The 17,833-nt window shown below is 45.1% G+C and overlaps 1 protein-coding gene across 4 annotated transcripts in view; it reads left to right on the top strand.

Annotated features, from left to right (window-relative positions):
- The window catches only part of apaf1 (apoptotic peptidase activating factor 1), a 214,521-nt gene that overhangs the window by 59,314 nt on the left and 137,374 nt on the right, over positions 1-17,833 (top strand). For all 4 annotated transcript variants that reach the window (XM_086010199.1, XM_086010197.1, XM_086010200.1 and 1 more), the window contains exons 9-11: positions 17-184; positions 981-1,112; positions 4,759-4,872. In XM_086010199.1, coding sequence (XP_085866325.1) covers positions 17-184; positions 981-1,112; positions 4,759-4,872 — 414 coding nt within the window. The remainder of the gene's footprint in view (positions 1-16; positions 185-980; positions 1,113-4,758; positions 4,873-17,833) is intronic.

A 17,833-nucleotide genomic window follows, 5' to 3' on the forward strand; every position in this document is an offset into this window, starting at 1 on the left:
TTTCATGTTGGAACAGGTTCTGTGTATTCTGTGGGAGATGGATACAGAAGAAGTAGAAGACATCTTGCAAGTGTTTGTCAACAAATCTTTACTATTCTGTGACCGGAATGGGAAATCCTTTCAGTATTACCTGCATGATTTACAATTGGACTTCCTGACTGAACAGAATCACGATCGACTTCTGGTAGATTTTCTTATTTTAATAAATAACATTCCTTCTCCTGGATCATTTTCCCGTTACTTTGTTTGGTATATTTGGCTTCTTGGTGGAAATATCATTTTTAACTTGCAAATCTATTAGTAAATGTATATTCACAGATATCAGTATCACATGAGACAACATAGACGGTTGGATATTGTGCATGCAATTTTTGCAATTGCAATTTCTTTCTTGGTCAGCAAGAGACTCAGTGGGGCTGATCTTTGACTTCGGCTGAAATGGGGGCAGAAGCAGTGGAGAGGCTGTGCCACCTGCCTAGAGCCTGTGCAGGGAGGCCTGAAACAGTTTTAGTTTGGGCCTCGCTTGATTGCTGCCCCGCTGCAGCTCATTGGTTGTGGGAGGGTCTAGGAGACGATCGTGAGTTGTTGTGGAGTGTGGGGGGGGGGGGGGAAGGGGGCGTGACGTTGGATGGGCTGAAAGCGGGCTGCCGTATTTTTGTGGTCCCTGATTCCTGCTCCTTCTGGACTCACTAGATTAAAAAAATTAAATTTCCTGGACCTTTTAAGGACCGCTGGTCAGACCGCTCAATGTCTGATACCAATGGGCGGAGTATGTGCCGCGCACCTCCACCTATTCGTACCTGAAAATTGCAATTGGGGCCTACAACTGGCGTAGGACTCCTATTTGCATATTTTAAGCAGTGACCTGCCAGAAATAGGTGAGTGGGATGCTTATCCATTTACAAGTGTTATTGTGATTTTTTTGTTAAAATATTTTGAAATTATTTGTTGAATTAAGTTCATATTTGCTTTTCTTGCAGGATTTACATGCTAAAATAGTTCGCCAGTATCAGAAGACATATAAAAGGCGGTTTCCATCACCTTCTGATGAGGATTGTATGTATTGGTACAGTTTTCTGGCTTACCATATGGCTAAAGCGAATATGGACAAGGTTAGTGCTGACTATACAATCTGTAAAAAATGACTTGGAAGACTTGCTCTATACTGACGATTGCAAAAATAACAATATAAGCCCATAGAGAGAAAATGTACTTGCAGTGGCCATACAGGTCCACCATGATTGGGTACCTTGCCTATGATGTGCAGAGGAAGCTTTCAGTTGACTATCTACTCAGCCCCTTATGAGGGTTAGGCCATGTAATGAATTGGTGATCTTATTGTAACATGGCTTATGTAATTCAAAATACCAATTGTTATTCTTTGTCCCATTTTGTTTTACCTTCATTGTTCTAATGTATCATTTGCCATTTCTCAAATAAGGGGCAGTCTAATAAATTGCTCCCAACAACAACTACTTGCATTTGTATAGCGCCTTTAATGTAGTAAAATGTCCCAAGGCACTTCACAGGAGCGTAATCAAACAACATTTGACACCGAAGGATATATTAAGACAGGTCAAAGAGAGAGGTCTTAAGGAGCGTCTTAAAGAAGAAAGAGGTAGAAAGGTTTATGGAGGGAATTCCAGAGCTTTAGGGCCTTGGCAGCTGAAGGCATGGCTGCCAATGATGGAGTGAATAAAATTAGGATGCGCAAGAGGCTAGAATTGGAGGAGCGCAGATCCCAGGCATTTTCCTCTGATTTGTACCCGTTTAAAAAGTACTTAAAGCTTTATGAGCTCTAAGAATCATGAGCCACAAGTGTAAACTATTTCAAAACTTCTCTGCTAATTGCTATTAGCTTTATCGGGTGCAACTTTATTTAGGCTATTCTGCCTCTTTCTGTTGCTGTGAAAAATCAAATGGGAATCTACCAGCTTCCAGGCCTCTGCCAATGCTTCCCCAAAACAGCTCCTAAAAGATGTGACAAATTGGTATGAGGTAATCATTTCCTTTAACTTCCCCTCCCACTCCACTGTGGGGGTAGTATTTGGTTTCTGCTCAGCACCTCCCATCAGTGTGGCTGAGTTTGGGATCTTGCATCGTAGAACCCCTTGGTCTAGTGTGTTAGTGTATTATAACAGTTCACAGATCACAGAAATCAGAGAAACCCCACAGTGCAGATAGAGGCCATTTCGGCCCATCGAGCCTGCACCGACACATATCCCACCCGATCCCCGTAACCCCTACATCAACACATATCCCACCCTATCCCCGTAACCCCACGTATTTAATCCCCCTAACACTAAGGGTCAATTTATCATAGCCAATCAACCTAACCCGCACATCTTTGGACTGTGGGAGGAAACCGGAGCACCCGGAGGAAACCCACGCAACCACGGGGAGAATGTGCAAACTCCACACAGACAGTCACCCGAGGCCGGATTCGAACCCGGGTCCCTGGCGCTGTGAGGCAACAGTGCTAACCACTATGCCACCGTGCTGCCATTCTAAGCCATTAAAATGTTTTTAAATTTAGGGATAATGTTAGCTAATTTCTTTCAGTGCAGTTGAAATAACTAGGCATATAATTCAGGGGAACCTAAAATGGGCCTTTTAGAAAATACTGTAATGCACTTAAATAAAATTACATCCTCTGATGAATTTAAATTTTAGTACTACATCTGCCTCCAGTTTTTGCCAGAAGCTTTCGGGATCCTGGATAATGATTTTTGGTTCTTTTCCAAATGTATTTCACAGCCTGATGTTGCTTTTGTGTGTGTGTGGTTTTTTTTGTTGAGTTTTGTTATAAAGAGAAACTGATCTATTGAAATGGAACGTTATTTTATTAGTTGGCCCAGATTTTGCAGTCAGCGGCGAAGGAATGGCGCTTGCCGTTCACTACGCCGATAGCTGCCCACAGAGTTTTTGCGAGCTTTTGAACGTAGACTTGCTATCATCGGGCGTCTGATCCAGCGCGGTGTCCTCTACAGGGCGTCTGTGGGCAAGAAACGGCGTGGCTCTCTGATTGAAGAATTCTCACTGGGATGCGCTGTTAGCCTCACCATTATTCCCAGCGCAAAATCCGGGCCATTGGGTTTTGTCGAGATTAATGCATATGAGTGTCTGTCTAATGAGAGCAGGTGCCCTTATGTCTTAGTACATTTAAGATACCTCTGTGCCTAATTTCATGAACTGGCCTGAAGTAGAAGGAAGATGAATTTAAAGCTATTTGCTTCTTGTTTGTCCATTCACAAGATGGCATCCATTCTATTAAAAAGGGAAGTTTGAATGCTGTGCAATTAAGTACTAGGTTTATGTCTAACTGTAATTATACGCTACCAATTTTGCAACAAATATGTATAAACAGAATCATATAAATGCAAGTTTCAGCATAGCTGCTTAGTAGAGATAAGGGCTGCAGGTACTGAGTTTCTGTTCTCTGGCATGTTGCACATAAAGGTGCTAAGAGACAGCTAGGGGTTAAATCTTCCATTAATTCGAAGTCAATGGCTATGTTTCCCTGTAGAGGGATAATCAGATGATGAAGTGTTGCCAAGCAATTCTTACATATTCCTAGTAGCCAACTAAGAGACACTTCATCAGAGGCTTGGGAGAAGATCACCCCCCCCACTTCTCCCTCTGACTTGACAAGGAAAGGATAAAAAAAAATTTTTTTTTTTTTTTTTTTTTTTTTAAAAGGGTATATAATTTAATCTGGGGTGGGATCTTTAATTGAGCAAAGCTCACTATATGATTGACTTTTTAAATTCAATTTCCTCATAGAAAATCCAATCTGCATACTTCAAATAGAAATCTTAGTGAACATTACATAAGAAAATAATTTTTGCATGAAAATTGTCTGCTAGAAATTGAGTTAGTATTTCAAATAAGCTAGTGTATTAAATTTCTCATTTTATAGATTAATAAATTTGCTTTTTCAGAGTTAGGACTTTAGTAATGTAATCTTTTCACCAGAAAAGTTACATTTATAATAGCTTTTGCTGTAAATATTTCAACTTTCCCCATAACTATTAAAATATAATGAATGCAGATGAGCCCTTCTAATGTCTACATGGTGCACTGTAGTAATTATAACTTAAGCAGTTAAGAATATGATCTCACTGATAGTCTATTGAAATAGAGTAAGTATAAGAAACTTTATTCAAATGTCTTCTGTTCACCTGAGTCAATCTAATAAACTGGAATAATAAATTGTATGTATTTTTGTTAGGGCCAGTTTAAATAGTCAGTAACTATATATAATTAGTGGAAAATGTAGAAATTTGAGTGAGGTTTGGTTCTTTATTCCTTTCCCGGTTTGTCATCACACATATTCCTTCAACTGATAGTATAAGGTGGTCTAGACTGTGACTTCCATCCTGACCGAAGTTGTCATGAGATTGTCTAACAGGAGGCTAGGTCCAGATTGGGTGAGCTTGTCCATCTGCTTCTGCTTCCCAAAAGATGGAACACAATCTGCAAAATGTTCCATTTAACTGCACACAATCAATTAAACTCTTTCAACTTGGTTGAGCAATTTTGAATATCAGCAGCAGTTTTGACTCTAGTCCTATGCCCTTTTTGTCAAGAGGCACATGCTTGATATCTGAACATTTTCAATAGCAGTTTGTGCTTAATAGATTGTCTTCCTGTGAGCAAATGGTGTGGATTGTCTTATGATCTAGAGCATGGATTCTATTTTACTTTTCAGTTTTATTCGAGAAAAGCATGCTGAATGTTATAAATGTTTTTTCACAGGAGCTCTATTCACTCATGTTTTCAATGGATTGGATAAAGGCCAAGACTGAACTGATGGGTCCAGCCCAGTTGATAAATGACTTTGTGGAATATAGGCACATTCTGGATGAAGAGGTATGTTTCACAGTGACTTCAAATATCTGCTGTACATGTGAGCATTTGCTAAAGGAGATGGTAAAACAACTGTTTGTCTTACCATTCTCCATTGTTTTAAGGTTTGTGTTACTGGAATAAATTGTCCTTGAATTTTCTTGAGGTTCCAAACAATGGGTACTGAAGATCGGAGATTCAACAAAAACTCTATTGAGAACATTTGGAAATAAAATTTAACAAAAAATATTATTTTTTCATTTTCTCATTAAGTAGGGTAATGGACTCAATCCAGAGATTTGAGCACATAATTTAGGCTGATACTTCAGTGCTATACTGAGGGAGTGTTGCGCTGTCGGGTGCTATTTTTTAAAGGTTCCATGCATGGGCACTGAAGATCTGAGATTAAACCAAAGCCCTGTTTGCTTTCTCGAGTAGACATAAATGATCCCATGGCATTATTCGAAGAATAGTGCAGCAATTCTCCTGGTGTCCTGGCTAACATTTATCCTTCAACCAACATCATTAAACAGATTATCTGGTCATTTATCTCATTACTATTTGTGGGACCTTGCTGTGTGCAAATTGGCTGCTGCATTTCCCTACATTACAACAGTAACTGCATTTCAAAAGTACTTCTGACTATGAAGTGCTTTGGGAAGTTTTGAGGTCGTAAAATACACTATATAAATGCAAATTACTTTGAAGGACACAGAGAGAGCAAGAAAATGAGATTAGATAATGTGTGTGGGAAACCTAGCATCAGCACAGGCATAATGGCCTCCTTCTGTACCAACATTTCTATGAGAGAAACTCTGGTTAGTATTTTAAGGAGTTTCATAAGTACTATATCTTCATATATATTCATATAAGCGCTATATCTGAAAACTTGAAGGTAACAAAAAAATTCCCAATATTAAAAAAGAGTGACAATAAATGAGGAAAGCTGTGACAGTAACCAGTGGAGTTCTGCAAGGATCTGTTTTGGGTCCCTTGCTGTTTACACTATTCATATAGCTAAAATGGAGACTATTGTTAGCTGTAATAAATAAAACTGCTGTGGCAAGGGGGCAACTTTAAGAGATATTGATTAGTATTGAGATAGATGTGGACCAATTGGATTAAGCGGCTAAGACATAGCAGATGGACTTTAATGTGAATATGAAAGCAGAGTTATGCAAATGACGAAGGCGTGCAACAAGCTATACATTGACAAAAGTGGAAAAGGATCTTAGTATGACTATTGACTGTTCACTGAAAGTATCCAGTCAATTTGCAGCAATAAGTCTAAACACGTGCCCTTTAATTGTAAGTCAAACCAGTTATTCTACTCTTTTCTGTTCTTCTGTATGGGATTCAATAGCTCTGCTATGCTGAGTCAGACACAATGAGCTAAGTTGCTGCCTCTTGTGCTGAAGTTTCTATGATTGTATGATTAGAACATTACATAGATCATTGGCGAGACCAATTTTGAAATATTGTGTGCAACTTTGGCACCTTACCTTCAAAAGGACAGTGATCTGTTGGCAATGAGCAATGCTGGGCCCAATAGCAATGAGGTTAATTCTGGGACTGTGTTCAAAATTATCTGTTACAAAGAAATGGAGGAAATATGTTTCAGGTTTTTAAAATGCTGAGAGGAATGGATGGTGTAGTTACAAGAAGGTTATTTGACTTGCAGTGTGTGTGCAGAACTAGAGGACATGAGTATAAAATTAACAAGCACCCCCTTGCAAGGGGCAATGTGTTTGATGTAGATCCATGGCTAAAGCAGTTAATGGATGAATATCTAGTTGGTGGTTAAAAGCAGTTTTTCAGAGTGGTTTGAAGTGTCCCTCCGGGATCAGTTGTGGGGCCACTTCTATTCACTGTGCATATCAATGATTTGGATGTAGATCTAGAAGGAGTAGTGTTGAAATTTGCCGATGATACCAAAATAGGAGGTGTAGTTAATTCTTTTGAAGACCAAAGGAAACTGCAATGGGATATTGATATGAACTGGGAATGGGCTAAAAAGTAGCAGATGGAATTTAATGTCAGTAAGTGTGAGGTGATGCATTTTGGTTTAAAAAAAAAATCAGCAGTAATTATACTCGATGGGAGTAGGCTCGGTGCTGTGGAAGAGCAGAGGGATGTGGGGTACAAGTTCATAGAACATTAAAGGCAGCACCCCAGGCTGATATGGTTGAGGCAAGATAATAGAATTCTAAGCTTTAACTCGAGGTATAGAATATAAAAGCCAAGAGCTAGTGATGAGCCTATACAAAAACTTAAGAGTACTGTGTGCAGTTTTGCATTCCACACTATAGGAAGGATATTAAGACTTTACAGAGGGTACAATACAGATTCACTGGACTGTTGCCTGGTATGAGAAATAACAAATCCGAAGAAAGACTTGAAACTGTGGGTCTGTTTTCATTAGAATAACATAGATTATGAGAGGATATAGTAAATGTGCTTAAAATTATGGAAGAATAGGACAGGGTAAATAGAAGAAGACTGTTTCCTGTAATTGAAGGGTCAAGAACGAGGGGCCATTGATACAAGATTAAATGTAAGCGATTTAGAACTGAGGGCAGGAGAAACTGTGGAATTCAAAACAACAACTACTTGCATTTATATAGAGCCTTTAAAATAGTAAAACATCCCAAGGTGCTTCACAGGAGCGTTATCAAATTTGACACCGAGTCATATAAGGAGAAATTAGGACAGGTGACCACAGAGGTAGGTTTTAAGGAGCATCTTAAAGGAGGAGAGAGAGATTGCGAGGCAGAGAGGTTTAAGGAGGGAATTCCAGAGCTTGGGGCCTAGGCAGCTGAAGGCACGGCCATCACTGGTGAAACAATTAAAATTGTTGATGTGCAAGAGGCCAGAATTGGAGGAGCGCAGAGCTCTCGGAGGGTTGTAGGGCTTGCCGTGGTTACAGAGATGGGGAGAGATGAGGCCATGGAGGGATTTGAAAACAAGGATGAGAATTTTTAAATGGAGTCATTGTTGGACTAGGAGCTAATGTAGGTCAGCGAGCACAGGGGTGACAGGTGACTGGGACTTGGTGCAAGTTAGGATACAGGCAGCAGAGTTTTGGATGAGCTCAAGTTTATGGAGGGTGGAAAATGGGAGGGCAGCTAGGAGAGCAGTGGAATAGTCAAGGCTAGAGGTAACAGGCATGGCTGAGGGTTTCAGCAGCAGATAAGCTGAGGTAGGGTCGGAGACAGACAATGTTACGGAGGTGGAAGTAAGCAGATATATGATCGGAAACCTCATCTCGGGGTCAAATATGACGCCAAGGTTGCGAATGGTCTGGTTCAGCCTCAGACAGGGAGAGTAATGGAGTCGGTGGCTATTGAACGGAGCTTGTGGCGGGGACCAGAGACAATGGTGGGAGCAGGAAGTGAAGCCAGTACAACTGATTCTCTGGCTATGACTGGATAGATAAGAATGGAACCAGGCAAGTGCAGTCCCACCCAGCTGGACGTCGGAGGAGAGGCATTGGGGGAGGATGGTGTGGTCTATCGTGTCAAAGGCTGCAGACAGGTTGAGAAAGATGAGGAGGGATAGTTTACCACGGATCACAGTCACATAGGATGTAATTTGTGACTTTGATAAGGGCTGTAGCAGGGGCGGAAACCTGATTGGAGGGGCACAGATTTGGGAGTCAACATGTTCAAGGACATTGAAGAGGAAAGGGAGATTGGAGATGAGGTAGTAGTTTTCAAGGATAGAGGGATCAAGGGTGGGTTTTTTGAGGGGGAAGTCATGATAGCAGATTTGAAGGGGAAGACGACAGTATCTGAGGAGAGGGAACCGTTAACAATATCGGCTAATGTGGGCCTGGAAGGGGAAGTTGGGTGGTCAGCAGTTTAATGAGAACAGGGTCGAGGGAGCAGGAGGTGGGTCTCATGGACACAATGAGCTCAGAAAGGGCCTGAGGGGAAATAGAAGAGAAACTAGAGAAAGATGTGAGTTCTGGGCTCGGGCGTGGGGGAACCTTGGGGGAAGTTTGGCTTGGTGTGGGCAAGGGAAAGGCTGGGAAGCAGCAGAGGCAACTGAACGGATGGTGTCAATCTTAGTGACAAAGAAATCCATGAGCTTCTCGCACTTGTTGGAGGTGAAGGTGTAGGAGGCAGGGGAGAGATGTTTAAGAAGATGGTTTGTAGTGGAGAAGAGAAGTCGGGGATTATCTTTGCATTCCCGGATTCCTGGAATAATGAACAGTTTTGGCAGAGGAGAGCAAGACCCGACAGTGCTTCATGTCTTCCAGCCAGATTAGGCGATGAATGGCTAAACCAGTTGTCTGCCGTAAATGTTCAAGCCTGTGTCCCTTGGACTTAAGGGAGCGGAGATGAAGGCTGTACTGGGGGATCAACCAATGTGAGAGAGAGTAATGGCTTTAATGGGGACAAGGGCATCAAAGGTGGAGGGTGAGGGTGTGATTGAGCAGATCGGTAGCTGCAGAAATGTCATGGTGAATGGAGGGCCAAAGGCTGGAGAGTTGGGAATTTGAAAGTTCTGTTGTAAGTAACTTTTAGGGTTCCAGGATTGATGGTTGAGGCAGAAACTGTCAACATTCAAGATTAGATTGGATAGTTGGTTGAAGCCTTATGGGAACGGGTTGTGTAAATGTGATTATTACTGTTTGATCACATGGAAGGTAAAGGCCAACACGGACTGGTAGGGCTGAATGGCCTGTTTCCATGCTGTTTCTCCAGGGCATTGAACCAGACGACACGATGTGGGTTCTAACCTGTGATTGCATATGCCGTGAGTTCCTGGTCTCGGTCATGTCTTTGGGGAGGTGCTCTGGCTGCCCTCTTGTACTTCCTTGGACCTGGTTGTAGAGCAATGGTGCCATAGCACAAGTCAACTAACCATTTCTTGGCTGACAAATGGTAGGTAACGTGCTGCAGTAAAAAAGGCGCAATCTTGCTTTTTAAAAACAGAGCTCCCAAAACAAACAGCCACAAGCTTGACGGACTGAATGGCCTCCTACTGTGCTGTAACGATTCTATGATTCTAGTACAGAAATATAAACATTTTCACTGGGAATGATTCTCCATTTATTTCAATTACATTAGCTTAGTTGCATGAAATTCTCAAATATAATTGGCAAGGGTGGAGTGCTATTTAATGCACAGTAATGCTTAAGTGGCTTTATATAATTAAAATGTAATTATGACACAAAGATATTAAACTTCCTGACTCATTAACATATTTTACCATATTCAAAATTCACCACATTCAATCATCCCTAATTTGCATTATTTCAAGTTATTAGTTTCCTTTGAAAAATAGCCATGTTGGGTTCTGTTCACTGCTTCATGGATCCTGAAACTTTAATTAGTTGGTGCAATAGCTGCAACTATTTTGAGTGTTCTTAAATGTGATAAATGGCTAACTTTCATAAGTTTCTTGGTTCTTCTGACAGCTGTTGATGTGCAAAACTGTGCTGTATAACTGCTAGGCTGTCATGTCAGTAATTCAAAAGTTAGTGTTTGATTTTCATCAAACTTGACTAGTGACTGTCTCTCATTGTTCTTCAATAATCAGTGTGCTGGGAACACAATGCACACACGTATTATAAACAAGCCTTTTCACTTCAGCGAATTAAAATGTTTTGTTGAATTTCTACTGGACTTGATAATTGGCTTCCTTCTGTCAGATTCAGGGTTTCTTTTTAACTGGACATTCTGGGAGCAGTGTCTTCGAAATACTAACTTGTCACCTAGTAATAACTTAAAATGCTTCAGCTGATTTTTTTGTTGTTGCACTGGACGAGTAACTTTCTCTTGTCTGACACTTCATTTAGAAAATGGACATGTTGGGAATAGTCTCATCCCAGGAGCCCAAAGTTTTCACTTCCACTTAAACATCTGTTTTTTCCCCCAGTGCTTTAACTTTATGTTTACTATATCACAATAAATCTATGTACAGGAAACTCTTTGGTATCCGACACCGACGGGACCGGGGTGGTGCCGGTTGATTAAAAATTCTGGATAAGGAAGAAGGGACATGGAGTGACAATGGCCCAAGGTACGAGAGCCCCGTAGCACAGCCAGAAGTGCTGGAGCCCCGATCACGCAGCCAGAAGTGCTGGAGCCCCGATCACGCAGCCAGAAGTGCTGGAGCCCCGATCACGCAGCCAGAAGTGCTGGAGCCCCGATCACGCAGCCAGAAGTGCTGGAGCCCCGATCACGCAGCCAGAAGTGCTGGAGCCCCGATCACGCAGCCAGAAGTGCTGGAGCCCCGATCACGCAGCCAGAAGTGCTGGAGCCCCGATCACGCAGCCAGAAGTGCTGGAGCCCCGATCACGCAGCCAGAAGTGCTGGAGCCCCGATCACGCAGCCAGAAGTGCTGGAGCCCCGATCACGCAGCCAGAAGTGCTGGAGCCCCGATCACGCAGCCAGAAGTGCTGGAGCCCCGATCACGCAGCCAGAAGTGCTGGAGCCCCGATCACGCAGCCAGAAGTGCTGGAGCCCCGATCACGCAGCCAGAAGTGCTGGAGCCCCGATCACGCAGCCAGAAGTGCTGGAGCCCCGATCACGCAGCCAGAAGTGCTGGAGCCCCGATCACGCAGCCAGAAGTGCTGGAGCCCCGATCACGCAGCCAGAAGTGCTGCAGCCCCGATCACGCAGCCAGAAGTGCTGGAGCCCCGATCACGCAGCCAGAAGTGCTGGAGCCCTGATCACGCAGCCAGAAGTGCTGGAGCCCCGATCACGCAGCCAGAAGTGCTGGAGCCCCGATCACGCAGCCAGAAGTGCTGGAGCCCCGATCACGCAGCCAGAAGTGCTGGAGCCCCGATCACGCAGCCAGAAGTGCTGGAGCCCCGATCACGCAGCCAGAAGTGCTGGAGCCCCGTAGCACAGGTACAGGGGACCTGGTTACACGGCAAAAGGTACGAGATCCCCGGTTACACGGCTGCAATTATACAGTATACGGAAGTCTCAAAACCTGAATTTTGCCGGTTATTAGAGAATTCCAGATAATTAGGTGCCGTTTAAACAAGAGTTTCCTGTACACCTTATTACTTCAAGATGTTACTTTATCTTGCAGCTAGTAGCGGTGAAAAGATTCTTATAGACACAGTAGAACTTAAACCTACTGAAGCAGTCTGGACAGAAACTCATTCAATGGAAATTTGATAGCTTCAGAATTGCAAAGTCGGACCTCACGCTACGGATTTCCAGCACTTGCAGCCTCAGTGACTCACCCTACCACAGGCAATGTTCAGTTTGTATTTGCTCTGATTCTGCTCGAGTCCATATTGCTATTTTGCAGGCCTGGAAGGCCTATTCTCAGTGTTGCTCCTACATTGGTAACATTTAAACAGTAGAACCCAGCAGCATTGTTGGCATAAGAATCATTACAGCAAGTACAAGTGGAGTGTTGCCCTTCTGGTAAGGTGGCTGACTAGAGCTTGGAAGGCCCTTGTTAAATCCAGACTTTGTGGCCAGGGCACAATGTAGTGAGGCTAAAGCTACGCAGTGTCGTGGCCAACATTCCTCCCTAAATCCACTACAAGATACAGATTAACTGGTCATTGTTCTCTTGATCTTGAATTGCACAAAATGGATGTCACATATGCATGCCTAACCATTCCATTGTATGTGAAGCATTTTGAAATGCAGTATATTTCTGAGACTCCTAGCGGTATAAACGAGCGCCTAATGACTCTTCGGCTCACCCTAGCCCGGAACCAGTGCGCTACGGTCATCAGTGCGTACGCCCCAACACTGGAAGCCACAGACGAGACCAAAGAGGAATTCTACTCCAGCCTCGAATAATCCCTGTCCCAAGTCCCAACGGCGACAAGCTGATCCTCCTTGGCAACTTTAACGCCAGAGTTGGAAAGGACACAGACCTCTGGGGAGGTGTGATTGGCAGAGATGGGGTAGGGAAAGTCAACTCCAACGGTACCCTCCTCCTGTCGAAATGCTTAGAACATGGCCTTGTCATAACCAACACCTTGTTCCATCAGAGAGACAGGTACAAGGCTTCATGGCTGCACCCTCGCTCCAAGCACTGGCATCTGCTGGACTACGTCATCGTCCAAGCGAGGGACCACAAGGATGTCCATATCACCCGCAGCATGCCAGGAGCTGATGACTGCTGGACAGACCACCGCCTAATCCGATCTGTCATCTCCATCAATGTAGCCCCAAAATAGCGGCAGCAACAGAAACAATGCCGCAGGAAAATTAACACGGGAGCACTCAAAGACCCTGCTAAGAAAGCCCTATTCAGCCTGCGCCTCTCAAACAACCTGACGACTTCCAGTGATGCAGACACAGAGTGCCCACAGCGCCTGGTCTGCACTCAAGGCCTCCATAATCAGCACCTGTGAACAGACGCTCGGTCACTCGACCAGGAAACACAAGACCGGTTCGACGAGAACGACCAGGAGATCCAGGAGCTAATAAGCCGCAAGCGCAAGGCATTCCTGATCTGGAAACCACAACAGAACTCGAGAGCAAGAAAGAAGCCTGAAGGCCGAGGTCCAACAAAAAACTTGCGACCTAAAGAACAGATTCTGGGTGGAGAAAGCGCAGGAGATCCAGCAGCTAGCCAACAACCACGACGTGCGTGGATTCTTTAGCGCAGTCAAGACCATCTACGACCCAAGGCCCTACCCCACTGTGGGCCAAGAACGGAGAGGTGCTCATCAAGGACAGAGAGGCAGTCAGTGCCCGTTGGAAGGAGCACTTCGAAGATCTCCTTAACTGCGACTCTGTCTTCGACGCGAGTGTCCTCAACTCCATCCCACAGCATGCTACCCGCCACCATCTCAACACAACCCCAGCCCGGCATGAGGTTGAAAAGGCCATCCGACAACTGAAGAACAACAAGGCCTCAGGAGCAGATGGAATCCCTGCCAAGGCACTGAAGCATGATGGAGAAGCATTACTGGTGCGAATTCATGAACTCATTTCTCTTATCTGGAAGGAAGAGAGCATGCCAGGGGATCTCAGAGACGCCGTAATTGTGACCATCTTCAAGAAAGGTGACAAGTCTGATTACGGTAATTACAGAGGAGTTTCCCTGCTGTCTGCCACAGGGAAAGTCATTGCAAGAATCCTCAATTGCCTTCTCCCAGTGGCCGAAGAGCTCCTCCCAGAGTCGCAATACGGATTCCGCCCACTAAGGGGCGCAATGGACATGATCTTCACCGCACATCAATTACAAGAGAAATGCAGGGAACAGCACCAACTGCTGTACATGGCCGCCTTTGATCTCTCAAAGGCCTTCGACACTGTCAACCGTGAGGGATTATGGAGTGTCCTCCTCAAATTTGGCTGCCCTCAAAAGTTTGTCACCATCCTCCGCCTGCTTCACGATGACGTGCATGCCATGATCCTGACCAACGGTTCCACCACAGACCCAATTCACGTACGAACCGGGGTCAAACAAGGCTGTGTCATCGCACCAACACTCTTCTTGATCTTCCTTGCTGCAATGCTCCATCTCGCCCTCAGTAAGCTCCCCACTGGAGTGGAGCTAATTTACAGAACAAACGGGAAACTGTTCAACCTCCATCGCCTCCAGTCCAGATCCAAGGTCGTCCCATCCTCTGTCGTCGAATTACAGTATGCAGACGACACTTGCGTCTGCGCTCACTCGGAGGTCGAACTCCAAACCATCGTCAACACCTTCACCGACGTGTACGAGAGCATGGGCCTTGCCCTAAACATCCGTAAAGGTCCTCTGCCAACCTGCCCCCGCCACACAGTACTGCCCCCCCGATTATCAAAATCCACGACAAGGCCTTGGACAACGTGGACCACTTTCCATATCTCGGGGAGCCTATTGTCAACAAGGGCAGATGTCGACGACAAAGTCCAACACCGCCTTCAGTGTGCCAGTACAGCCTTCGGTCGCCTGAGGAAGAGAGTGTTTGAAGACCAGGACCTCAAACCCGGCACCAAGCTCATGGTCTACAGAGCAGCAGTGATAACCGCCCTGCTGTATGCCTCAGAGACATGGACCATGTACAGTAGGCACCTCAAAGCACTAGAGAGGTACCACCAACGCTGCCTCCACAAGATCCTGCAAATCCATTGGCAGGATAGGCGCACCAACGTCCGTGTTCTTGCTCAGGCCAACATCCCCAGCATCGATGCTTTGACCACACTCGATCAGCTCCGATGGACGGGTCACATTGTCCGCATGCCCGATACGAGACTCTCAAAACAAGCGCTCTACTCGGAGCTCTGGCACGGTACGAGAGCCCCAGGTGGGCAGAGGAAACGCTTCAAGGACACCCTCAAAGCCTCTTTGAAAAAGTGTAACATCCCCACTGACACCTGGGAATCCCTGGCCCAAGACCGCACAAAGTGGAGGAGAAGCATCCGGGAAGGCACCGAACACCTCGAGTCTCTTCGCTGGGAGCAAGCGGAAGCCAAGCGCAAGGAGCGCACGTCAACCCAAGTACCCCGCCCACCCGCCCCTTCAACCACCGTCTGCCCCACCTGTGACAGAGACTGTAGGTCCTGCATTGGACTCATCAGTCACCTGCGAACTCATTTTTAATGTGGAAGCAAGTCAACCTCGGTTCCGAGGGACTGCTTAAGAAGAAGGAGAAGAAGGATATAAATGTATGTCTTTAGGTAGCTAAAGCTTTGAATGAAGTCTTTAGACAGTGGGTGTGACACTGTCCCATGCTGCACTCCTGATAAAAGATCCAAGATCTGTGAATTCTATTTGTGTTTCTTTTTGGCCATGTAAACTCTTGAAAATTGAAACAAATGTACACATTTTACAAACATTCCCATTTTGATTGCAGGGTGTTCATAGCAGGAGTGCATTGATATATTTAAGTTTCTCGTGTGTTTGCCCAGGGAGCAGTAAGGCATTAAGGGTTAACACAGTTTTTTTGGACTCTGGTTCAGTGAGTCAAAATGCTTTGTTGAATTTCTACTGGATTTGATGAGTGGCTTCCTCCCCTGTCAGATTCTGGTTTATTTTAAACTGGGTACCCTGGAACAGTGTGTTCAAGACACTAACTTGGCACCTGGATAACGGGAAAAAAATGCTGATTTTTTTTTTTGTCGCACTTGACAAGTGACTATCTCATGTTTGACACTTCAGTTAGAAAATGTGTTTGCTGGGAATGGGTACGCGCATCATCCTGGGAGCCCAAACCACACTTCTATTTAAACACTTAAGGAAGTGGTCCAGGCAACTTTTAGTTGGGATTGCTGTTCTTGCCTGTCTTTGTGTGGGTAACTACTGCTAATTTGCAAGCTCTTCTGGATAGCTCATTTGGGTGTTGGTGAGGTTGAGTGAGCCTCAAAAAAAAGCAGACCCCAGATTGCTTGCCATTTCTTCAGTTATCTGGGTTGAACACTCATTCACATTGAGATATATGCCAGAGGGCTTTAGCCATAGGTTTATTGTGAGGATTGCATCTTCTCGGTGTTGTTCTGCTTTTTGGGGGGAGGGGTGTGTGTTTACTCTCCAGTCGATAGACCCAGGAAGCATTGGGCTGAGTCCTCTGGAATTTTGAGGCCAGTCATGGGTTTTGTGGTCTCCCTTACTATTGACCAGCATTAGGAGTACGTATGAGGGCATCCTTCTGGCTACAGTCCTTGCAGTAAAGGTGTGAAATTTGTGGAACTTGTGTTGATGATCATGGATTCTGCTGCAGATGGTGACGTTGAAGGTTAGTTTCTATACCTCTTGCTGATCCTCCTCTGCCAATGAGTGGCTTAGGTCTTGATCCCAGACCCCTTTCAGGTTTTCTGTATTCTGTTTTGTCACAGAGCTGAACATAGTGTACAGAATGGAGATATGTCTGAGAGTGGAGGGTGGAAAAAACAATTCCTGACCGCTTGGCTTGTGCACATTACGAGTCTGCAAAGCATTGCTGGAGATAGTGGTAGTGTTTCTGCTGGTGGGTAGGGTGATAGGCCTGGGAGCTCAGCAAACTGGTGTGAGTGTGCACACAGAGGGGCTGGGGAAGTTTTCTTTGGGAGCACTTGGCTAAGAGGTTCTTATCTGACTGAGAGGTCAGTCAATTTTATCATACTTCAAACATGACACAACTGTCATTTATTAAGTGCCTAGCCAGGGCCTTCCGTCTGCACTTGCTGCCAGGCCTGTTCTTTGTTCTCCGTGAGCACTGGCTCTTCACTTAAACTTAGCTCCCAAATTCCCAGACACCTCTGCCGTGAAGACTACGCTTCTCCACTAGACTAGTGATCTAGTGACTAGTGGATCGCGAGTGGAGTTCGGGGCCAGGGATCGCGAGAATATCAGTGCTAATTTGATCCTGTGAGAGACAACATCATTCATGGCCGAGACCCAGGAGCGAGGACAAGCCCGGCAGTGAGGTCAAGGCCCAGGAGTGGTGCAGCGTGGACCAGCAGCGGTGTCGGGGCCCAGGGAAGGTGCGGCACGGGCCAACAGCAAGGTTGGGAGGACCACAATGCAACCTACGAAACCCAGGCAGAGAGGACCTGCAGGGAGGAGGACAGTAGGAGTATGTTTGTGTGTATGTGCTAGGCCGTTGTAGCAGAGCCTGGTCTCCAATTGTCTTGGATCCCCTTGCCATTGGACCAAGACCTTGCTCTGTCAAGCCTGTGTGGTAGCTGGTGTGCAACGGCCACCCCACGTTAAAAGAATTCACGCACAGGCATCTTCCACCCTTTTAAAATGAAAGTCGGGACCTGGAATGTCAGGACTCTCGTGGGCAAAGAGACTGTAGGTCCCGCATTGGACTCATCAGTCACCTGAGAACTCATTTTTAATGTGGAAGCAAGTCATCCTCGGTTCCGAGGGACTGCCTAAGAAGAAGAAGCTGCCAGGTTGAGGCATGTGCTGTGCTGAGCTGCTGCTGGCTGTATGACCAGAATGAAAATGACTGTCGAGCACATTGCAAAAATAAGGTAGACAAATGGGCCGGACACGTCTCCTGTTTGTTGATTTACTGTCTTTAGGAAAGAAAATGTTTTTTAAATCCCGAAAAGCAGACTGCAGCATAGGCTGCGGA

Source organism: Somniosus microcephalus, chromosome 17 (genome assembly GCF_052327205.1).
Source record: "Somniosus microcephalus isolate GS21.2 chromosome 17, FLI_Smic_1.0, whole genome shotgun sequence".
Taxonomy (NCBI): domain Eukaryota; kingdom Metazoa; phylum Chordata; class Chondrichthyes; order Squaliformes; family Somniosidae; genus Somniosus; species Somniosus microcephalus.